The sequence below is a fragment of the Passer montanus genome, unplaced genomic scaffold (genome assembly GCF_014805655.1).
Source record: "Passer montanus isolate IOZ18808 unplaced genomic scaffold, ASM1480565v1 scaffold3, whole genome shotgun sequence".
Taxonomy (NCBI): domain Eukaryota; kingdom Metazoa; phylum Chordata; class Aves; order Passeriformes; family Passeridae; genus Passer; species Passer montanus.
In genome coordinates this window covers 17,790,711-17,816,250 of record NW_024367707.1, presented here as the reverse complement: position 1 = coordinate 17,816,250, position 25,540 = coordinate 17,790,711, and the positions used below count along the sequence as shown (strand labels likewise).

The 25,540-nt window shown below is 38.9% G+C and overlaps 1 protein-coding gene across 1 annotated transcript; it reads left to right on the top strand.

The window, feature by feature from the left end:
- SLC5A7 (solute carrier family 5 member 7) lies at positions 1–25,094 on the top strand. The gene is made up of 9 exons (XM_039714563.1): positions 1–160; positions 1,167–1,389; positions 8,524–8,637; positions 11,690–11,845; positions 14,447–14,595; positions 16,558–16,701; positions 18,502–18,655; positions 19,810–20,027; positions 20,762–25,094. Exons 2-9 carry the CDS (start codon positions 1,212–1,214, stop codon positions 21,383–21,385), a joined length of 1,737 nt encoding a protein of 578 aa, XP_039570497.1. The 5' UTR covers positions 1–160; positions 1,167–1,211; the 3' UTR covers positions 21,386–25,094.
- Positions 25,095–25,540: the final 446 nt, after the last annotated feature.

Genomic DNA, 25,540 nt, shown 5'->3' with positions numbered 1-25,540 from the left:
CGCGGGGCAAGGACGATCCTTCCTCCGCTCCTTCCCTCCCCCCGCCAGCGGGAAAGCCCCGGGCGGGGACCCAGCCCCCGGCGGCTCGGCCCCGACACCGCCCCGCGGGATGGGCGGCCGTGCCCCGCGGGCTGCGGGGCAGCGCGGCGGCGGAGCGCAGGTGGGCGCCGGGCTCCTGTCCCCGTCCCTGTCCCTGTCCCCGTCCCTGTCCCTGTCCCTGTCCCTGTCCCTGCCCGACGGCGCGGCGGCCGGGCGGGCGCTGCTGCCCCGGGCGCGGTCGCGCAAGGCGGCTCGGCGGAGCGCGGAGCCCCCGGAGGTAGGGCTGGGGAGGGCGGCTGGCCCCGCCGGCGGAGCGCGGAGCTCCGGGAGGTAGGGCTGGGAGCAAGGGGCTCCGCGGAGCCGTCGGGAGCGCGGGAGTGCGGGAGAGAACGCGGAGCGGCGGGGCCGGGATGGGGAGGGGGCTCCGGGAGAGGCTGGGTACGGGGCTGCCGCTGTCTGCGTCGCTCGGGAGTTTTCCCTCGCTGTAGTTCGTGTACTTCAACATTTCTGCCTTCCGACAGCTTTTAAGCTTTCCGTTTGCTTCCCATATTTGAGAGGACAGATTCATACGTTTCATGCTGGACAATTAAATGTTGCAAAAAAGAAATCGCAGATTTTGAAGTGCGGGAGGTATCACAAGGAGGACGAGACTCAGAATTCCAATACAAACACTTAAAAGATATGTTTTGCTGTTGTAGCTCGTACTTATATGTAGTTTAGTTCTAGTATTACTTAAGGCAGTTTTGTCTTCAAAATAGAGATTTCTGTAATAGTCCACATGGTCAAGATTTTCTATCTCTTGTACCAAAGTAGTCTGTGACTGAAAAGTTCCCAGACACTGAGGACTTGGTGATACCAAAATTATTCAGAGCTCAATAACCGACTTCTGAGGACAGTTTAGCTTTCAGCCACGTCATTCATTCCCTTTTGTGTTCAGAGGCTGTAACCACTGGTTGTTGCTCCACAGGCGTTTTAATTGGCATGTGACATTAATCTCAATTACATCCCAAATTCTCATTTCTTACATTTACTGGAATAGTCTCTTTAAAAATCATCTGAGGGTTTTTGTACACTGATTCTAAAAAGCAGGTATGCTAAAAGCAGACCTATTATTGCATTCTCTCCAGAGGTGTTAATGAAATAGCGATAAAAGAAACAGCTGGGACTTCAACATGGCTTTCCATGTGGAGGGACTGGTGGCCATAGTTGTCTTCTACCTGGCAATCCTGGCAGTAGGGATATGGGCTGCTTGGAAAACCAAGAACACCAGCAGCGAAGGAGATCGCAGCGAAGCTATTATAGTCGGTGGAAGAGACATTGGTTTGCTAGTTGGGGGATTTACAATGACAGGTATGTAAAAAAACACCTTGTTGTTTCCTAGTTAGTGTATAACTTGTCAGTTTTCCATATGAATGAATTGCATTCTGCATGTTAAGTGATGGAAAGTGGGGAAAATATATATAAATACCTTTTTATCCAATTGTTTAATGAACAGCCAAATGTATATCTGTATAAAAACAATAAATATTTGTAAATCTGACAGGAAGAATATATTTTAACCAGTTTTCATATCTTTTCATTCCATATTCATCTGTAGATCAGATATGCTTGGGAAAAAAGTATAGAATTAATATAGATTAATTGGAAAGTTTTAAAATAACTGTTATTGTTTTTAAAACCATCCAAATTTGTGTGTTATTCTTGGGTTTGTTTAATCCGAGTGTAGGGAAGAAGACTGGTGGGAAGGGGAGGGTGTGCGACATAAATTAACTTTCTAGAAGAAAATTGGCATAACTCCAGATTTGTAACTCTACAGATATCAGCAAACTCATTTTGTGGATTCTTTTAGCTTGTTTTTCAGCAGTTGGACAAAATAATGCTTTACTCTCAATAAGAGTATCAGTAAGAAAAGCCTGGGTGAAGGAAGAGCTCTTCACTGATTTTGTAAACAGTGCTCTCTGACTCCCAGAGCCAGTCAAAGCAGCTGTCTTACATGGGTAAATAACATAGTCATAATACTGTCCAAAATCTCAAAACTTATATTTTGGTATTGGAACAAAAATGCATTATAGGAAGAGTGAATTACCATTATATTAAGGCAAATTAATGTTTAGGCATGGGGTTTTTTTTATTTTTAATTTAATCTAAATCCTATTCAGGCAAAGCCCTTTCAATTGTCAAATTGAATTATCTGACTATATTTATGCATTGCTGTTTTGCCCTGTTCTGCTTTCACAATGATCAAATGAGGAAGAGCCAGGTAAAACTTGGTCCAAAATTCTGCCTTTTTTATTTGAGATAAATTCACATTCTTTTGCAGGGGCATTTTGCTCATTCAAAGACTGAATGTTTAGATATTGAGTAAAGAATGTTTGTAAAAGTCAATAAAATTTGAATACAGTCAGATGTTCTACTTTTTGCACTATGCTGTAATTTACTGTATCACGCATCCATCAGCTACTGGTGCATAAGATATGATGAGAGTCTGTTCAAAGTGAGAGCTGGTTCGACTTCCTTCTGCTGACTGAAATGTTTTCAAGAACACTGAAACCAGAATATTTTGTAGAAAATTGGTTGCCACAAAACAATGAACATTAAATCAGGGGAGTCGAGATAAAAGGCATTTCCCACAGAAGTGGCTACGACTAATGGCTTTGCATATAGAAGGTACAAATTCTGGTCTCCTTAATCCTATTTTGCAGGAGTATTTTGTGTAACAGCTGAAGCACAGATGAGACCTGTACTGGGATTTCCTGTATCTCAGGCATGTTCTGTAGCCACCACAATGCACACCCGCACATGTTTGTCCTGCATTGTGCAAGCTCTAGAGATGGCGGAGTTTCTCATCTTTGCAGCAGAATATCAGACTGATCCCAAAGCTTAAAAGCTACCCAAAAGCTGACACTCTTTTTTCCTTATGCCTTCCTTACATCTGGCAACTAAAGCTTGATATGGCAACTAACCTACCTTTCAGTTGTAGTGAACCACGCCTGGTGCATAAAGTGAGATCTGAGCACAAATCTGATGAGCCAGGGGTTCGTCCGAGTTTTGTCTCAGTGAGGGTGTTTGGGGCACTCGATTTCTAAAGTCATAACCAAACAATTATGAAAGTAAGCTGATGAAAATCAGCAATCATTTTTACAGGTTGATAATTTTTACAAAATAGATGCATTATTCAAGGGCATATTTGCTTTTTAAAAAATGGTCAATGCTGATTTTGCACCTCGTAACCGTAGCTATTTGCGATACACAACAATTCCTACATCATCTTTATATTTTTCAGGTTTAATTGTCTAAATATAAATTAGAAAGCAAAACCTACACTGCAACAGGAAAAGAATTGTTTTGAAGATCTCCAGAAAGGATAATGTTTTTATGTACATGAAGCACTCTGGGTTATGAGATAAGGCCTTATTCTCTCTTTTTTGCCTGCGACAAAAACACTACAGTGTTCCACAGATATTGGCCACAAAAATGGTAGAAGTTTCTAGGGTTACTTAGTGGAGAGGATGACAGCACTTAGCCTATAAATTTGAAATAAAATTCAGAACATAAGCATCAAAGTCAAGATTCCAGAGTAATTATATCTGATTTTCTAAACAACATTGAAAAATCTTAAAGCACTACCTATGAATAACAGCTGTGGATATTTCTGGGTATATGCTATGATCCTGAAAAAGAAAAAGCTGTATCAACCAGCTACTGAAATACTGAACACAAAGCCTGTTGAAGGTTGAGTGCGTCTGCAAATAAGAAAGCACAAAGAGTGAAAAGGTTGGATTGGATGGATCACAGCAGCTTATATTAAAATGAAATAACATTGTACCATAGTAGACACATTTAATCTGTGTATAATTTTTACATAATTATAGATAAAATGTTGCATTAAATACTAGCATTCCTTATTTTTGTGATTTTTTTTAAGATGCGATATCTGCAACAAAATTGAATCTGATTTGATTTTAGTGATGAGTTTAAACCTCAAAGGAAATAGTTGAGATTACATAACTAAATGCTCACAAACATGACCCAAAAGGTAATAATCTATTTATGTAATTTTTGCATTTTAGTTGGATAGAGCTACATAACCCTTCCACATGAAAAAAAAAATATTACACAATTCTATTTTATTCTAATCCTTGGATCAGAATTTTTGTTTTACAGATCTTGACAAGTTTATTAAATAATTTGAGTGTTCAGACAGGGAATTCTGCCTGAAGAAGTGCCAAAAACTTTGGTTTCCTAGTATATATCACTATATATCAAGAACTCAGAGTTCAACTTCTGTGTGTCTCACAAGAACTAGAAGATCAATTCCACTCCTTACCCTCAGTATTTGTCTGATCATTTTTTACAGTGCATGTTTTAAATGGATGTTGGTATTTGCTGCATTTTTTTGTTCTTCAGATGGCAGGCAAAGAGAAGATTAAAATAGATTACCACATGAATGTTTCCATACAGTATTAGATATTGTATTCCTTTTGGCTGATGTAGGTAAAAACAAAAAGAATTTCACCAAAAATAATGGTATTAAACTATCTTTAAATTGTGGCTTAGCAAATGAGGATCAGAAAATTAATATCTAAGGTTGAAATCCCATCCTATCTTATCCCTTTATTTCAGTTCTGTGTCAGTGTACGTGCTGACTATCCATTCACCCCCTCAGAAAAAGACATATAACACCTTCCTAGAGCTCTGTGGTCCTTGACAGGTGTTCCAGAACAGTCATGTGCACAGAAAAAATGATTAGCAACAATTTTTCAAACGCCAATCCAGAAATCAAGAAATAAAATTAAAAACAAGGGCTAAATCCTTCATGCCACCTTACACAGCAATATCTGTCTGCAGGACAGACAGTGGAAGGTAATGACCCCTACAACATCACACAGAAGGGAATAGACTTCATTTCCTCCAGAAGAAATAAGGGAGCTAGGCATGGCATCCAAGTGCCCCTTGGGGAACACCTGACACATCTGTAGCAACTGTTGGCAAATCAGTGTTGGAGCTGGACACCCCTTTCACCACAGCTGCAGCAATGTTGGACATCTGTCCTTGGCTATGGGATATTATTCCCACCTGTAACCAAGTATATAATTAATTTAGAATTCATGCTTAGGCATTTTCTGGGGAAAGAGACAAATAAGCTTCCCTTTGTAAATATTTACTTTTTGATATTGGATACAGGTCCTTAGTCCATAAGTTTATGCTGCTTGAGACACAATAGGCAACACACATCCCAGGTAGTCATGGATTTTTCCGTAGAGAGTGGTGTCCCTCAGGGGTCCATACTGGGACCAGTGCTGTTCAACAGCTTTGTCAGGGCCATGGACAATGGGATTGAGGGCACTCTCAAGCAAGGTTGCAGATGACACCAAGATGAGTGCTGTGGTTGATGCTCTAGAGGGAAGGGATCCCATACAAAGAAAGTACCTGGCCCAGTAAAAGAGGCCAAGTGTAAGATCCTCCACCTGGATCTGGGCAAACCCAAACATGGGTACAGGATGGGTGATGGGTGGATTAAGATCAATCCTGTTGAGAAAAACTTAGAACCACAGAATTGTACAATCATCAGGATTGGAAGAGACCTTCAAGACTACTGAGTCCAACTGTCAAGCCAGCACTACCACTGTAGCCCCTAAACCACTAAAGCACATCACCCAGTGCAAGATCCAGACACCTCATAAACACCTCCAGGGACAGTAACTCCACCACCTCCCTGGGAAAGATATTCCAATGCCTGGCCACCCTAACAGTCAAAACTGTTTTTCTAACGTCTAATCTGAATCTCAGCTTAAGACCATTTTCTCTTGTGCTTTTACTGCAGGCATGGTAGAAGAGACTGGCCCCACACCACTACATCCTCCTGTCGGGCCGTTGTAGAGAGTGATGGGGTGCCACTCTTCTCAAGACTAAACACACCCAGCTGCCTCAGTTGTTCCTCATCAGACATCTTTTCTAGACCTTTCACGAGCCTTGTCACCCTTTGCTGGACACACTTCAGCATCAATGTCCTTTTAAAGTGAGGGGCTCAGAACTGGCACTAGAGGTGCCAAGGCCAAGGGGATGATGTCTTTTCTGGTCCTGCTGGCTGCACTATTGCAGATGCAGGCCAGGCTGCCATCAGCCTTCTTGGCCACTTGGGCACACGTTTGCTCAGGTTCAGCTGCTGCTGACCAGCACCCCCAGGTCCTTTTGTGCTGGACTGTTTCCAAGACACTGTCCCCAGCCTCTAGCACTGCTTGTGCTTGTTGTGACCAAAGCTTAAGACTCAGCACTTGTTCTTGTTGAACCTCATGCAGTTGGCCTCAGCCCATCTCTCCAGCCTGTCCCTATCTTACACTCCTACAAATCAACACTCTGACCCATCTTCATGTTATCTGCAAATTTGCTAATGATAGACTTAATCCCCTCATCCATATAATCAGTAAAAATATTAAACAGGACTGGGCCCAGCACTGATCTCTGGGACAGGCTGGGAGAGTTGGGGTTGTTTAGCTTGGACAGAAGAAAGATCTGTGCAGACCTGATAGCAGCATTACAGTACCAAATGGGGGCTTATAGAAAAGATGGGGTTCAGGGCATGTAGTGATAGGATGAGATGTAGAGGTAGGGAATTGAAGGGTAGATTTAGATTATATGTTCAGAAGAAATTCTTTATTGTGAGGATGCTGATACACTGGAACAGGTTGCTAGGAGATGTTGTGGTTCCCCATCCCTGGAAGTGTTTAAGGACAGGTTTGACAGGGCTTTGAGCAACCTGGTCTAGTGGATGGCATCCCTGCCCATCACAGAGGGATTAGAAATAGGAGATTTTTAAGGTCCCTTTCAATCCAAACAATTCCATAATTCTAGGACTCTGGTAAACAAAGTATCATACTCCCCTCTATCTTAATTCACACTGTAAAGAGTCACAAAATCCCAAATGTTTGACAACTTTTTATGTAGATTATGTATCCTTGCTCTTCTTGTTAAGAATCAGCCTTAACCCATGTAGCCCCATATGGGCATCACCCGCCCCTTATCTCTGTAGTGCACAATAACTCTTGATAAGCAAAAGTCTACTCTTAACAGGTCTCCTTGGGTCACTTCTTTTGTTGCAGCCTTTCTCTGCATGCACACCCCTCATAAAAGTCCATTATACCATTTCCAACAACAGAATGGTTCATTCCTGTGCTTCAAATTGCTGAAAAGGGGCAATTGTAATTATCTGGTTGCTGAGATCTTTGATTCTAAAGCTGTAGTGAAATTCAGCAAAATACCCTCTAGTAGTACTTGAGAGATATCACAGTCAAGCGGAAAAGAGTAGTTATTTAGCTCTTAATGAAATTTCTTAAAGAATTTTATTAGATTTTCTTAATTTGTTTTTCTCTCCAATTGTTTGTCTTAAACACAAAATCAGGTTTGCCTGTACGATGGCAGATGATGGGAAAATTCTGAGGAATGTTTAAGAAAAATACATTTCGACCTATTGTGACTTTTTACACAGAAACCCTAACTACTCTTACATGAAAAAGTAAAGGCTTCTGACACAAACCAAAACATCATTACAAAAATCTAGGACTTGTAATGGTCTGTCTGCCCTTGTTCAAACTGCAAACTTGGATTTCTAAGACTTGCTCATTATACATCAGAGATAATAAAAAAAAATTTTGCATGGAATCTGCAAACAGGAAGAGACGAACTTTATTACTTTATTTGTTATGAAATATTTTTGCAGATATAATCACAACACATTTCTGCATTGGAGTTTTTCTCTCATATATACTGCTGATCCCAAATTCTCAAATGTAGAAACTTTCCTTAAAGGCAGAGAATCAACTCATTAAGTGTCAGAGGTCGGTATATTAAAAATACTGCTTTTTGGAGAGAGAGATAAAATCAGAAATATTGGAGATAACACATATCCTTTATTGAATATGGCTCAAGGAAGAATAAAATAAATTAATTAAAGTTTAGAACTTACCTGGTGACAAAAACACCACCACAACTCCATATAGAAATATTTTGAGAACGCAGAGTTCATTAGTATGCTTCATGTAACAACAAAAATTTAACAAGGTTTAAAAGGCTTTTTTTTTCATGAAGGTCCTGGTAAATAATGTGTTCATTAAACTTTTGCTTAATTTAAATGTTCTGCTTCAGACACCCCCTTATACCTCTCCTTTATTTGTACTAACACAAACAAAACAGTAATAATGGTAAATAAGTAGTGGGGGACTCAACCCTCACATCTTCACTGGCTTTATAGAGACTTAGACACTTTGATGATTGCCTTAGTCCATTTGACTTCTCTTTTCATATGCTTAGGCTGCAAATTCAAATTAGGGCTGCCTTTAATAAAAGGATGCCATGCCTGGCACTTGTATTGTTCATATAATAAAAAAATAACCATGTCATACATAATTATTATTTTATTATACAGTGTGTGAGTGAGCTTTTCTTTCTTTGTGGACATTAAAGACTTTTCCATCTCTTCCTTTTCAGCCACATGGGTTGGAGGAGGTTACATCAACGGGACAGCAGAAGCTGTGTATGTCCCAGACTATGGTCTAGCTTGGGCTCAGGCCCCTATTGGATATTCCCTTAGCCTGATTTTAGGTAAGCAAATACTAATAGTCCCTCATTTTAAAGAGTTCTGATGTCGGGTTCATTCTTTGAAATAAAAAACTAGGGTCTGATGAAAGGCTGCTGAGGTAAACTGGATCCCTTCTTCTGGTACATTTGGCTGTTAAAAAACCAATACAATAAAAAACAAAACAATCTCTATAAATAGTTTGAAATCTCAAGTCTCCTAAATTGCTTGCCAAGACCTATTTGATTATTACAACCATATTTTGTGGCAATTTTGGACTGCCTGAGGTGGTTTTGAGGAGATTTTGAGGTATATATTCAAGTTTTCTTTTTTCTTTAATTGCCTGTATGATTTGGAACATGACCCAGGTGCCCAGGTATCAGTACATCTATAAATCCTGGAATTACACAAATATCTTTTTGGGTTAGGAAAGTGCTTATATTTTATAGATCTTCACCAAGAATCTAGGTAACTTTTTTGATTTTCTGTAGGAAGTATGTAGCACATATTTCCTCAGATTGCAAACTATTTCCTTAAAACTGAAACATGCAACCTCTTAAATGCACAAAACTCTAAATCACATGTCAGAGTGCAAATGCAGAATCCTGATATATGCAGGGTCAGAGTGTAAAATACAGACGGCATTAAAAGTTTTAATGCTGCAATAATATTGCAACTGTTTTAAAAACATCCTAGTGGAAAACAGATTTTTTTTTTACCTCCAGAGTAATGACAGAGGGTTTTCTAACATTACTTGACCTCTCAATCTATTCTGAGTCTATTCTCAGGATCCTCCTACCTAATCTGTCCTTTTGATTCCTTTGGTTGCTTATCCAGATCCTCTTCCACATTTTATTTCTTCCTATACAATTTCCTCTTTCTTTTTTCCCCTTGAAAATGCTTTCCAATGGCCTGTCCTAGTTATCACTACTTCCCAGGCAGAAAGTTCCCCCACTGTAGGTGATCCTCCCTGGCAGTGGTTGCCACCCGTGAGAGCAGCTCTGTGTGCTGTAAGGAAAGCAGTGCCTGGGGATGAGCTGGTGTCATCACGAGGTCACGAGGGTCACGATCCATCGGTGTCAGGAACCGGCTGTTAGGGTTGGAGTCACAAGCATCCTCCTGGCTCACAGTCTCTGCAGAATTGACATAATTTAACAATAGTCCAGAAGGGTTAGCCTCTCTGCTTGTTTTCAGCTGTCTAGAAATACCAAATTGTTTTCCTGAAAATTATAATGGCCATTGCAGAGAAAAGCACTCTGTATGTGTTACCGTACTTCTCTCTGCAGAGCACAGAGAGAAAGAATTTCTCTAGGCATGATCTGTACATGAAGGTTTGAGGGGAGGAATTCCTTATCCTTCTTTAAAAAAATACATCATCAAAATTATAAATACAAGGCTGGGAGAAATATTACTGCTTCAGACAGGAAGTATTTAAGATTGATGTAATCTCCCTGTTTGTTCTCCATACAATTTTATTTTCCTTACTTTTTTCATGGAATTTATTTTAAAAAGTTAGAATACCTTCTATTTCCTTTGACAGGTGTTTGAACATCCTAATAGGTTATGTTTTTTTCTTCTTCTTCAGTTGTCTTTTGCAATGATGGCATAACAACTAGAATAGGAAAAGGATCCATTACCAAACCAAAAATCACAAAAAAAAAACAAAAAAAAAAAAAACCCCAAAAAAAAACAGCTGAAGGGTTTCTGCATCTACCTGCCTAAACACAGCGTAGAATAGGAAAAGGATCCATTACCAACCAAAAATCACAAAAAAAAAAAAAATGCTGAAGGGTTTCTGCATCTACCTGCCTAAACACAGCATTCACATAAGCACTATAAACTGGGATGGCAGTGTGTGACCCAGTACCTTCTGTTCAGGGAACTTGATGAAATGAAGAAATATGAGTTATAAAAAGGCAATACATAGAAATCTGGAAGATCTTCTGCACAATACAATGAATAAATGACATATCTTGTCATGAGGAACCCAATTAAGGCTTGCCAAATGCCATACATCTATCTTACTGGGAACTGACAGGGTTTCCAGTTCGTTATTATATCTTATACAGCAGTTTTGCTGTGGTAGAAGTCAACTTGGATATAGTCATGTGCAGATCTCAACTACACAGATTTTCATACAAGGCTCTTTCAGCTTTCCTTAGACAGGTCCTGTTTTTTCCCCCAAGACAGAAAGAATTTGAGGAGGGGAGGCCATTGCACATTTATGTACATTAGTTTTGCTGTGGTAGAAGTCAACTTGGTTGTAGTCATGTGCAGATCTCAACTACACAGGTTGTTGTGTTCAACTACACAAGGGCTCTTTCAGCTTTCCTTAGATAGGTCCTGTTTTTTTCCCCAAGACAGAAAGAATTTGAGGAGGGGAGGCCATTGCACATTTATGTACATATCCAGCCCATATACCAGCCAGGCAGAGCAGAATAGTGATATATCAAAATTCCTCAACATACGTAAGTGAAATAACTGTATGAGAAATATTCATGGAATCTGACACCAGCAGAACTCAAAAACCTCTGACCTATCCTGCAGGTGTAGTAAGATTGTTTCGAAAATACATAATAAATCTGAATTGTCCTCAAAGAATCAGATTTGCTGTGTGTGCACTAAACCACATGTGAAATTCTATTTCTGATTCAGGAATCTCAGACGGTTTTATTTTTAGAGTAGGACTATGTGAACCTTCATGCTGGATTCTGGTCTAAGAATCAACAGGATTAGGTAGAAAAGCCATTCTCTCAGGCTAATCCAAAATTAGACAAAACTCTTGACAGCATCCATAATGGGAGATTACATAAACTGAGGCAGAAAAAATAAGAAAAAGCCTTTTTCAAATCATCAGACTACAGAAATTAATGGAGTGCGTGTGTTGAAGTAATTCTGTAGACATATGTAAGAATTTCCAGAGGATATTTTAACTGTACTTCTTACTTACAAACAAACAAACAAACAAATAGTATTGGTGACATTTTTGTACCCTTAGCTGACAATTAATGTTTTATCCCTTAATGGTAACGCATTTCTGAACTGCAGCTGGTGTCTTACGTGGCTTTTTCTTTGTAGGTGGCCTTTTTTTTGCAAAACCCATGCGATCCAAAGGCTATGTGACAATGCTGGACCCCTTTCAGCAGCTTTATGGAAAAAGGATGGGAGGACTATTGTTTATTCCAGCTTTAATGGGAGAAATGTTTTGGGCTGCTGCCATCTTCTCTGCCTTAGGTAAGGAATAAGCAGTATAAATATTAAGTTATTACAGGTAGAAATTACCAAGAATATCATAAATGTATTAAAATTCTGGCTCCAAATGGTAACTGTTTAAGCCAAGTGATTCAGACTGTGACATTTCTCAGACCCATGCTAACTAGCAAATAAATTCGGTAATGCTACCCCTTTATTATTTTGATAAGGAAAAGGCATGCAAAGTATCTATTCATTTTCAGGTACCTTTAAGTTGTCCCTCTTCAAAGAGCATGAAAGGATTTAGGAGCAAATTTCTGTTCATAGTGAGGGTGACATAAGTGATTGCAAGTCCCCCTTTTGTGTCAAATCTGACCCAGCTTTTCTTTTGCATCTCTAGGGTGAGAGAAGCCAGTCAAAATTTCCCTTAATGATATGCAACAGCATTTCCAATGCATCTAAAGAAAATAATCCTTTGCATATAGGAGATCTACATGTAGAGAATACTCCATAACACAAATAATAGAAGTAAAGCAGACACAGATCAATAAATTGAAGAATTCTTCAATTCTAAATGGCTTTCTTCTTGACAAAATGAAGAAAATACTCAAGAAAGGATTTGGGGAATTAGTGAAACTATGACTCAATAGAAAATCACTCAACTACTCATCCACTCCTAAAAAAAATCAGCTTCCAGGGTTTTTAATTATATTTCAGGCCTCAATTTAGCAACCCCTTTAAGAATAGAGAAAGCCCTTGAGTTGAAGCACCAGTAATTGACTTTTACCAACTAATCATACTAATAATGCACATGCATGTGGTAATGCCTTCTAGCATAAGCTATTTTAACAAAAATAAACTTTGAAGGTACTCTCCAACTGCGCTCTGATGAACTGCAAAGCAATGGGGAGCTTGTTTACCACAATTTCATCACGAAATTCTTAAAAGATTAAGAAAAAACTGCATGCTGAGGTGATAGGAGTTGAATAACTTGAAGAACACTCAGAGAATTTACAATATTTTTGATTAAGGACAAGCCATTCTCTTTTTATTTCAATACAAGTAGTGTGAATACCTTGCTGGATTTATATAACAGCCATCAGTTAAAGACTGTCAATGATCATAAAGGTCATTGAAGATTTTGATTTTAACTATTCTGTGAGTAATCTAGCTCCTTTTTCACACCTATCCTCACTGATGAATGTTTAATCCCAGTATTCTTCACTACTTGCTCTTCATCAATATTCCTTTCTTGGCAGGGTTGTAGATGGGAAACACCTATCTTTAAGCTGTGGAAGAGGTCTGAGCTTGTAATTCTTGAGCACATTAACTTTGAAGACTCATTGTGCAGTAAAAGCCACATCTGTAAGCTCCCAGAAGTTTACACATCATGCTGCACATGTTGTCTTCTAAGGCTAAAACACTTTCAAATATGTGCTCCAGAATATCCATCTACAATAACTGCAGGGACTAAAAGTAGTTGCAAGATGTTTCATTGAAATCATCCTAATTAAAAGGAAAGGAATTTTTTTCAACATGGTCTTAAAACATTGCAATGGCTTGAAATAGCTGATGCATCTAAGGGAAATGTGCTGAACCATCCTGATGGCTGCCAGAGGGGCAGTGCAGGAGGACACAAGCTTTTCAGGAGGTTTCTTGAGTGCACTGCCAGCAACTTCTTGACACAAATTATCAGGGAGCTGTTGTAGGGAGGTGTTCTGTTGAACCTGTTACTTAGACACAAGGAAGAACAAGTCAGGGGTATAAAAGTCAAAGGCAAATTTGGCTGCAATATTCATGAGATGTTGGAGCTCATGGTCCTGAGCCGGGGGAACAAGGCAAATATCACAACTGCAACTATAGACTTCAGAAGAGTAGAGATGGACCTCTACAACGTTCTGCTGGGAAGAATCCCGTGGGAGACTGTCCTGGACTCCAGCAGAACTGTTTGATATTCAGGGATCACCTCCTCCATGCTCACAAGCAGTTCATCCTAATAAAAGGGAAAATGTGGACTGCTGTTGAATGGGATGGGGACCTGGTGGTAAAAGATATGGAAAGGGCTGAGGTATTCAGTGCCTTTTTTGCTTAATTCTTTGCTGGTAAAATCAGTTTTTAGAAATCCCAGGACCCTGAGAAGCCTGGGAAAGTGCACTGCAAGGAAGACTTGCTGGAAGAGAACCAAGTGAGGAAACTTTAAAATATACTGGACAGACAGTTTCATGGGACCTCAGGGGATGCATCCTGCAAGTGCTGTGGCAGCTGGCTGGTAGTATTGCAGGAGCACTCAGTATCCTTCTGAAGACTGTGGCAGTCAGGGATGGGCATGGTTTTTCCAGACAGAACAAGAGGGTGTAGTCCTTACAGACCTTGAGCAATGTAAGGAAGTGCTGTTGGGACACTTCTCCATTTCCTAAGAACCTGCAAAATGACAGATGCTAAACTCAGACCAACAGGAGCATCTCTTTTCCCATTCCCTTCAAAGGTGCAGAAAGGGTGTGCAGAAAACAGAGGGGAGGAATTATCACTGCTGTTACTAAGTGTCAGACCAGAACCAATATATGCAACTTAACAAAAGTGTGTTTCTCATCAGACATGCTGTGATACACATACTAACACACAGTGCTTTGGTTTTCCCCTTAGGTGCAACTATAAGTGTGATCATTGACATTAATGTCAATATTTCAGTCATTATTTCTGCCCTGATTGCCACAATGTACACACTTGTGGGTGGGGTTTATTCTGTGGCCTACACCGACGTAGTTCAGCTCTTCTGCATCTTCTTGGGACTGGTAAGTTTGGCACTTTTTGCCGCATTTTGTCAAGGATTTTGTTCTGAGCAGCTGGAAGGGCCAAGTGTGTCATGGGGTGTCCAGGCACAGCGTTGCTAACTGGTCAGACTCACAGAGTGCTGACTTTAAAAGAGTGGGCATTTGCATCAGTGTACAGCCTGTACTTTGGAAATAGTGCTGTCCAAGAGGTCTGATTCTTTGGCTTTTTTCCAGCCAGTCTGGCTGTCCAACCACTCTTACAATTTTCCTCTTGAGTATATATTTAACTCAGAATAGGACTGGTGCTGACTCCTTCCCTGTCTGTCAATAGGACTGTGACTCAGGCACTGCAAGGAGGCATCAGACATAGGAAGCTGTTGGTGGAGAAATTCTGTCACTTGGACCTGCAGAGTTGATACTCTACTGCTTCTCTTTTCTGTGGTTTTCACCTACACATCTTAGTTAACCTCCTGTTAACTTAGTTACCCTTCTTGGTTTTTCCCTCGTTTCCCTCCACCACTCTTGGAGACTGTAATATAGGAAATCTCACCAGATGTCTTGGCTCTTTTAGTGTGGAAGTGTGAATATCCCTCATCAGCTATCAGTGGTATGCTAGTGGGTAGCCTTTTATTTTCTGCTGTTCTTTAAGCCCCGTATTGAAAAACATCAGTGTGATACTGATCACAAGGGTCCAATCAAAGAAGCTGCTGGCTTTGTTTGCCAGTGGCAGTACTAGACAGTCACAGGTGTGCAGAGAACTGTGATAACCTAAAATGAATGAAGTGGCTCAAGATGAAGGAACCAAAGCACACCTTGGAGGCCTGGTGCCCTTTGCTTTCAACAGAGTTCTTGTGCAGCTCTAGGGAAATTGCTTCAGCCAGTGCTTACACAGGTGGTCACTAACCAGCTCTCTGTATGTGCTTCCTCTGTGGCATCTTATGTTAGGACTATGGCCTTTAAGTGATTTAATGGAAATGGTGCTAAATAGCCTGAAAAAGCAAAACCAAGTTCCAGCTGGCCACCTCAAATCAAAAGCTATTCCAGACTTTCTTCCCTCATATCTTTGTTCTTTCATCTGAACAGAGAGGAAAATATTGTCTCCCTAACATAAATGTTAATATTTGTGAAAAATTAAGTTTCTACAGATGGCATGCATTACAGAAATTCCCAAAACTGCAGATAAATCAAAGTACAGAAATTGTCTTCCAGTATGATCCACTCACGAACCACTAGAGAGCCTGATCCTGCAAGAATAATATAAAATCATCATTAACCTGATGGTGGGAGTGGGGGGAAGCAAATGAAGGTTGTACAGAAGTTAGATAAATTATTAGATCTACAGCTTTATAGTATTTTAATTCACATTGGGCTCTTTATGTAATTTCCCATTTGAAATAAACAGAAATAACGTAATGCTGAAAAACCCATATTCATGAACTCAAGAGTGTCATCAGTGACGCTGAAGAGTCAATATCTAAATGGTCATACTCTAGGGAGGCAGGATTATATCAGATGGGACACTCACAGTAGATGTCACAACAGAGGAGAGCACAGATTCAGTTATCCCAGCTTCTCCTCCAGACTCTGGAGCAGTTTTTACTCCCACTGTCACAGAACTTTACTGGTCCTTCCTCTAATGTCTGGTGGTCCAGGAAAGAGTGTAAACAATGTATGAGGAGGTTAGGTAAAATAGAACAAAGTTGTATAAATGTGCCTTTGCTTCTGCTTTTGCAGTTTCCATTTATTAATTCTTTGCTTATGCTCTCGAGGACACATGTGAGCTACCCACTCCCAAGCCCTCTGGATTTCAGAAATGTTCCACCTGCACATAATTTGACTTTTTGCAAATCAACTTCATAATTTGGTATTCAATTTTATTCAAACAAGCAAGAATAAGAAAACTAGATGACTGTTAATATTAGAATTTCACAGATTTAGAATATGTTCTTTAGACCTGAGAACATTTTTTCTCTTTGGTTCCAGTGGATCAGTGTCCCCTTTGCCATGTCCCATCCTGCAGTTACAGACATTGGGCTCACGGCTGTGCACCATGTGTACCAAGCACCTTGGCTTGGATCTATCAACTCACTTGACCTTTACACATGGTTGGACAATTTCTTTTTACTGGTAAGTGGCGATTTGTATGAAGGAGTGAAGCATTTAAGCACTTACATTATGTTACTGTGACAGCTGAAAATGATGGAGTCTAGTTAAGAGTTTCTGTCACACTGAAAACTTTTACCCTCTTGACTCCTGCTTGATAATTCTGCACATTTGAATGATTTCAGTGACATATCAGCCAGCATTGCCAGGAATGCAATTTAAATATCATCAGGCTGAAAGAGCTGACATGTTAAAATTAAATAAAAGTGTGCAGCTAATGCTTAACTGATGTAATTGTTGGCAGAGGAATTCATATATTGCAGAAGGCAATAAATACATTATACAAATGATTAAATATGCCTTAGGTATAGGGGAAGAAAATGCTGTGCAGAGATGGATGGCAGGATGGATAAATTCATACATGCACACAAGCCAGAATGAACCAAGGTCTTTCATTATTTAATACCTATATTACACATGGGATCAGTGGTTATTAAGTACTTTCCATTAGAGGATCTAGAAACACATGCTAACATTTTCCATTCTCAGTGTCCCTATGCAAATTTACACTGGTTTTATTATCATGTTTTATTTTGGGATTACATTTTCTGACTTTTTTTCAAATCCTCACAGCCAAAAATCTTCAGGGTTTTTTTATAATTGGTCTATTAAAACATGTTCTTTTATTCAGCATTCTCTCAGAGACCTAAAGTATGACATTAGATCAAGTGGCTGTATTCTCTCCTGTAAGCCTTCATTTCTGCTGCTGACCAAAGGAAAGTTCTGATATTGCCAAATTATGACACACTTTTTTTTTCATCTTGTCTGTTTCATTATAGCTCAAGAAATTTACACATTCTTGGAAAGCTCTGATAAAGGAACATTATTACCAAGGCGGCAAAGAAAAACAGTCATAAATAGCAAGTCAAAACCAGACTTGTCTGTGAAACATTAATTTAGTCCCTGTGTGTGCATGAAGTTATATGAAACACCTGTATACACACTTTCTGGTCCAAATGCCTCCTGCCTCATTTAGTGCATAGAACAAGGTTATGAAATTTGCTTGGCTTTTTTTCCATGCTGTTTAGAGACAGACACTTGGTTACTTAGTGGAGACTGTTCAAATCCTGCTCTCAAGACAGAATTGTTAGCACTTGAATTTTCAACCTTTGGTAATACTCTTTTATGTCATATTTTGCAGTAATAATTTTAAGTCCAAGCAGGATCATATCCAAATAAAAGAGAAGGGTTTTCACCATAAATCAAAATGTTTTCTTTTTTTGCCTGTCTTCTACCAATTTCTATTGGTATTGTATTTGCTTAAGGCAGTGGAAGAATAATTTTTCATATTCCTGAGTTCAATGTATACAGAATGTCCCACCGTCTTTAAATGACTACACACATTTACAAAGGAAGATAAAATCTTGCTCTGTTATCATGTCAGTCTAATCTAATTTTAGTGGAAGAGGAGTATTGGAGGGCAAATTCTTCAAATATGAAATATGAAAATATTTCTTTCCATAAAGTTGTATCAAGTCAAAAGACTTGGGGATTACAGAAACTATGAAAGTGCAAAGTGTTGAAGTTAATTGTATAAAAAAAAAAGTTGTCTAAAAGAGTGGGATTTAAGTGGACTTACACAGGTTTGACATTGCTTGTGGTAATGAAAGTTGCAGTTATTACTGGCTGGCTGATATTCAATAAATAAATTTAAAAGTAGCAATATGGCTTTCAGCATTCAAGTGATCCTTGTGCATGTTCTCTATATGGTGATAGTAAAACAATTCAGCTACCACCAGTCACAGCATGCTGTTGTGTTTGCAGACATTAGGTGGAATTCCATGGCAGGCGTATTTCCAGAGAGTTCTTTCCTCATCTTCTGCCACATACGCTCAAGTTCTGTCATTCCTGGCTGCTTTTGGCTGTCTCGTGATGGCTATTCCTGCAGTATTGATTGGTGCAATTGGAGCATCTACAGGTAAATTATTAAAAATCAGTAGTACAATAAATGTAAAATGAATAGTGCAACAAGTGTGTGAAAATAAATCTTGTGTTAGATATATGTGACATAGAGGTTAGATAACCAGGTGGCATAATTTTCAACTCATAACTGCTTCAACAGAAGACTACACAGAAAAATAATATTACAGAATATTTCTCCCAAAGGAAATTGCTCCTACCACAGTGGATGAAATTAAATAATTTTGTACATTCTAGATATCTACAGACACAATACTTCTATTCAATGTTTATGTTAGATTCTGGTGCTTTTATTTGGTTGTTACAGTAATAATGGGGAATGGTTGAGGGAGCTGTGGTTATTTAGCCTGGAGAAAAAGAGACTGAGGGAAGACATTTTGCCCTCTAAAACTACCCGAAAGGAGGCTGTAGCAAGGTACATCTCCCACATAACAAGGAACAGGACAAGAAAATGACCTCAAGTTGCAGCAGGGGAGGTTTAGAATGGATATTGGGAAAACCGTGTTCACCAAAAGGTTTGTCAAGTGCTGGGACAGGCTGCCCAGGGAAGTGGTGGATTCTCTGTCCTTGGAGCTATTCAAAATATGAGTAGATGTGGCTCTTGGGGATGTGGTTTATTGATGGGCTTGACAGTGCTGGGCTAATGGTTCAACTCAATGATCATAAAGTTGTTTTCCAACCTAAATGATTATTTGATTTATCAGAAATTCCTTACCTTAACCAATGTATCCTTAAAAAGGTTTTTATTGTCATAGTAAGAGTGATTCCCATCACAGTGACTGTGTAGCTAAACTGCTAAAAATATTGTGTTAGAAATGTTTACATTGCTTAGAGCCCTGTTTGTACTCGAAAAGAGTAGTTAAACACATCACAAAAAATGTGGATCCCAGACTTATTTTATTGAATAAAACTACATTTATGTGCAATTTAAAGTTTATTTTAGAGACAAGGAAAACTGCTGAGCAGAATTAAATCTGCCTAACAGAAACTAGTGTCACTGCCTCTCTGAAATGCCATTGGTTTGGCCCTGGTAACAGTTTGTTCATTGAATGTGCATGAAAATATGGTAATATGAATAGCTTGCTACACATGAAGTCAAGAGGTGCTGTGGCTGCTAATGTTACTGATAACATACTGGTGTCCATATTGCAGCTTGGAACCAGACTGAATATGGTGTCCCTGACCCCAAGAGCAAAAAAGAAGCAGATATGATTTTACCCATCGTGCTGCAGTACCTTTGCCCAGTCTACATCTCGTTCTTTGGCCTCGGTGCCGTATCTGCTGCTGTGATGTCCTCAGCTGACTCCTCAATTTTATCAGCAAGTTCTATGTTTGCTCGGAACATTTACCAGCTTGCCTTCCGGCAAAATGTGAGACAACATTTTTGTTTTTACTTTTAGAGAAAATTTTAGGTGAGACCTTCCCTAGGTGATACATAGACTATAATGTCATAATGAAACACCTCTTTCATGTTCCTGCCTGTAAGTAGAAAAATAATTTAATTGCTAACAGTATGTTGAACAAACTGAAAAACATAAAAATAATTATGGTTGTGACTGATGACAAAAGTGAAAAAGCTGGCTCGCAGAGGGCAGCTGTCAAGAGTTCTCATGGAACTGCAATTTATCCAAACAGCTAATTAGTGTTGCTACAAGTGTAAGTTCCACTTTAATTCTTCACAAAATGAGACATTTTTCTAATCTTTCAGTTGGGAAATCATTTGACAACAGAATGGTCTAATGAGTTGGAGTTTTTCTTAGGAAACAGAGAAGAAGAAATTCTGATGCTGACAGGTTTTTTCTAATTGAGCCATATTGTGATTCTATTTTAAAGTTATTTTTTACACTGCTATTTTTTCCTCTTTGACTCATCATCAAGGTTTTTGCTATGTTCAAAGAGTAATGGCTTTGGGACTGGCAACCATAGCCCCTAGGGTTTTTTCTCCGAGCTTGAGATTGAGATAGAGATATTAGTTTGTAATTATTATTGAATTAATCATGCAAAGCTTTATTTTACAATTCAGTATTTTATATTGACTGTATATAAGTGTAGGCATACATGTATAGACATGAAAAAAACAACTAACACTGCCCTTTTTTTGCAGGCTTCAGACAGGGAAATTGTGTGGGTCATAAGAATCACCGTTCTTCTGTTTGGAGCATCAGCAACAGCAATGGCACTGCTGGCTTCATCCGTGTACGGCCTCTGGTACCTCAGCTCTGACCTCATTTATATCATCATATTCCCCCAGCTCCTGTGTGTGCTATTTATTAAAGGAACCAACACCTACGGTGCCATTGCAGGTTACCTGTTTGGCCTTGTTCTCAGAATAACCGGAGGAGAACCGTACCTCTACCTTCAGCCCTTGATCTTCTACCCTGGCTGGTATCAAGATGATAACAACCTCTATATCCAGCGATTCCCATTTAAAACACTTGCTATGCTCACCTCCTTCTTTACTAATGTCATAGTCTCCTACTTAGCCAAATACTTATTTGAAAGTGGGACCTTGCCACCAAAGCTGGACTTTCTTGATGCTGTTGTTGCCAGATACAGTAGAGAACACATGGACAAAGCAACTCTTGTAAAAAGTGACAATATTGTATTAAATGAACTTGCACCTGTGAATCCACGACACAGTCTCACTTTGAGCTCAACTTTCACAAACAAGGAAGCCTTCAACTACGTTGATTCAAGTCCAGAACTGTCCAACGCTGAAGATAATTAAAAAATCTTGTAGCCACAGGCAAAACAATGAGAAGCAGGATATTCTACAAAGAACAGTAAGAAGCATTTTATTAGAAGAAAAGCAAGAATTGGGAATAAAATGCCACTGCACATTCTTTAAGTTGTTTCTATGAGCAGGAGCATCCCATGGGAGGAACTCTTTTCTGCTATTATCTAATATGTTGGATTAGACCAGAGTGTTTACTAAAGTATACACTCAATCCCATTCCTTCCATCCAGAGCTATGTACTGTACCATTTAAAAATATTTAAAATTTAAAATATATGTAGAAGAAAATGTGCAACAGTTCTTAGCTAGGATATCATATGAAGTGATTATAATACAGTAAGTCTGAAATATTATCACTCAGCATATTATTGGCATTAAGTGAAAATATATTGCCACACTATAAGTGATTTATTGCTAAAGAGCTAGTTGCTTGAACAAAGACAGACAAATAAATTCCCTCTGGTTTTGGCCTGGTAATTTTTTTTCTCATAAAGAAATTTAAATAATACAATCTAGTAATTTATTATTTGTATGAGACAGCAAAATGCACAAATAGTAATAAATTCCTTATAGGAGTGCTAAACATGATATATTAATTTTTTAAAGTTAAAATTAAATCACCAGTGTAAAACTATGTTACAGCTGATATAAGGTTACCTTAAGCAAAATACGTTAATATGGGTGTTCTCTTTCTTCTTCTGTAGTTAGTCACTGTCACCAAAATTCTTAAAGCAATAACTGGAGTTGAAATTCAGCTTGTGAAAAATGGCTCTTATAGAAAAATTCAAACTAAATAGAATTTTTTGGTGTTGGGAGAAGACTTTTCTTGACTTATCATGAAAAAGAACACAAGCAAAACAGTCTGAAACCAAGCAATTTCATCAATGGAATAAATATTGAAAAGTAAAGAGAATCAAGAAGACTTGAAAGGAGAAATGAGAGGGTTTTCCTTGCAGAAAATTCCCAATTTTCACTTACTAAAAAAACCTATTCTTAAAAATGTCAAAAAGTCTTTTGGCTTGGTCATGCTGGAATTACTCTGGAAAATCCAGATTTTCCATAGAAAATAACATTTCATCAAAAATTTCTCAAAAAACCAGGCTTGCTGTACAGCTTTCCACATCTCTTAAATGTTTGCCTCTGAAAGCAGCTTGGAGAGGAACTGAAAGGAATGCTGAACCCACAAATACAGTGAGAGGCACAGTGGCGTCTTCCACTGAGTGCCGGACTCCTCCATTGATCCCCATCCTCCTGGCCATCTCAGTGAGCCTGCAGAGCAGCTGCAGTGGCCAGGTGCAGACAAGACGTGGCTCACAAATGGCAGTGCTGGCCAGAAGCAGCAAAGTGGGGAGATGAGGCCTCTGCTGACTTTGCCCGGGCCAGCAGGAACACACAATGTTGTTCCCACTTGCCCACGGCCAAGATGATTGTGTCTGTCCCCATTGGTTTGTGCCTTTCACAGTGTGAGCTCTAGTAGCTACATTTCTCTACAATTGAGAGTTGCGCTCCAATAATTCTTTTTTAAAATCTGTGTATGACGCAAAATGTTTGGTTGAAATCAAGATATCCTCTTGTTGCTGGTCACCAGTGAAATTTCTTTTTTTAACCCTCACAGCACGAGGAGTTATACTGGAGGATAGGAGATGTAAGAATAGGTTTTGCTGCTAAAGGAAGAAGCCATCAACTTGTGGATTCAGTGTTGACATAAGCTTTCACAAGGTTGAATCCTTAGATATGTTTTGCTCCTTTTGTGGAGTCATAACAGCATACATATATATTTAATATGTAGAGAAAATTAATTTCAGAGATGTTGGGTTTTTTTTCTCGTTACATTGCATTTGAAATAACATTGCAACACATTTCTGAATATGCACTGTGACCTGCAGTACTACTGTGCTTACTGATATGGAGTGTGCTCTGGGTGGAGGGAATCAAAACCAGAATCTGCACTAAAAACTCAGAAGAGCCAATATGGGAAAGAAATTAAAAATTCCTGCAAGATGAGTTAATAGGCCACCCATAAAATTCAGGGTGCTGAGTATCACAAACCAAACACAAGCCCAGCAGTCTTAATTCCCCCATGAACCACAGAAGGGACATAAGGAAATAGACTTTATAGAGGACAGAGGGGAAGAACAGAAGCACTGCTGAATTATTCTCCATTTTCAGCCCTGAATCCCTTCTTATGGGAAAATATCAAGTCACAGTTTTACCTGCTTACCTAGCCAATGCCTTATGCTGCTGTTCCAAATTAAGTTAGAGGATCCCATTTTACAGTCACCTGTAGGCCTTCCTGAAAACTTTTCTCTTACCTCAGTTTTGTCCAGGAATTGTTAGAATTTCACTACAAGATGCTGCATAGCGACCAGATGCTTTGAATACAGCAACATGTCGATATTATTTATTTCAAAATGCCCAGCTGTGGGGGAAAAAAAAAAAAAGAGAATAGAATTGAGCTGGAATAATTTAAGAAATTTTGATTGAAAAATAAATATATTTTTCTTTTGTATTCTATTGTTTCCATAAAAATTTAAGTGGTTTTAAAATGCTCAACAAAAGTAGGTGAAAAAAACAAGTGTTAGTCCAAAAATTTCAAACCAGATGCTATCAACATTATCAGAATATTTTGCACTGTCTATCCTAGAATTTTTTTTAATTGATGTAATTTTTTGCAGTATTCCTGCTTAGATGGACTACAAAAGCCAAACCAAACAGCCCCATGCAAAATCTGTTTACAGGTTTTATTGCCTTAGCTCAGCTGTCCTACCATTAAATTTTACAGAGCTGTTCATATAACCAAAGGCCATATCTGTGATTGATAGCTGTGGAAAAAAACCCAAACCAACAACAAACAAAAACCAAAACAAATAAAAAAAAACTATGTTACTTCCACAAGCAAAATGCCAACAGGATGTGATTCTTTAAGCAGATTTTATTTTCAGGGGAATTATCAGTCTTTCTCCCCTTTTGCAATTTGTGGACAGTAGTACTGTGCAGTAAATTGGATTTATAATGAGTGAAGCAAACAGCTCATTTTCAGACACTGAGGTTATTGTTTCTGAGCCTACAATTTTAAGATAAATTATTCATAACACAATCATACATTATACTTTCATATTCTTAACATTTGTGGATAACATTTATTTGACAGGGGTTTTTTTCCTCCGTTGCATGAGATGTGTTCATAAAATCAAGGTTGATAACATAGCTGACATGTCAAAAAAGTTATTTCATCTCTACTTGTCCAAATGGGATGATATACATATTATAAACAAACCATACTTTTGTGAACCTGAACTGAATGTAAACATTAAGTGGATCAAATAAAGTCAGATTTAGCCTTTTATTTTCATATAGTACAAGAATTTAGGAGTTCAAATAGAAGTATCATAGGAAAAAAACTGTTATTCATTTTTCCTTCTGCCCTTCAAGTGTATTGGTCAAGTTCCATGTGCAGTTAGTAAGTTATTGTAAGTCTGCTATTAATCAGGGCAGTATTTGTGGATGTAGTTAAAAAAAAAAGTATATTTTTGTCTGTGTCAGAAATGCTATATTAAGACTATACCTAACAAAGCAGATAGGAAGCATAATATAGATATATATGTTTTAACTTCATTTGTATTGTATTCAATAGCGTCCATGCATTTCAGGAAAACACTGTCTGGTTTTGGGTCTGTTTTGTCCATCTATTAAAAATAAAGACGTTTATTTTATTATCACTCAGCATCACCTGAGGTTCTGTCTCACAAGCACAGCCCCACACAGATGAGGTGGCCCTGGCAAAATGGGATCTGGCCCACACCCCAGCCATCAGTGTGGCCACAGTGGCTACCCCAAATCCTGGCTTCAGTGTTGGAAATAGAGCTCTCATTTCATTAATCTCCCCCTTGTACTCACAGTCACAAGTGCTCCAGGATAATCTACATCCAGTGAAATTCCCTCCTGCAGACCCCAAGGACCTTCTACTTGGGGTGCCACACTGGAACAGGGGCTGTGAGTTTGATAAGGAGCACAAAATGCACTGAGTCAGGAACTCCCACACCTAGGGACTGCAGCTGTGATCCACTTCTGTGTGAACCCACTGGAGATTGGGTCTGATAGCTTTCCCCTTTGTAGAGGGACATGAAGTCATCCTGGGCATTGAATA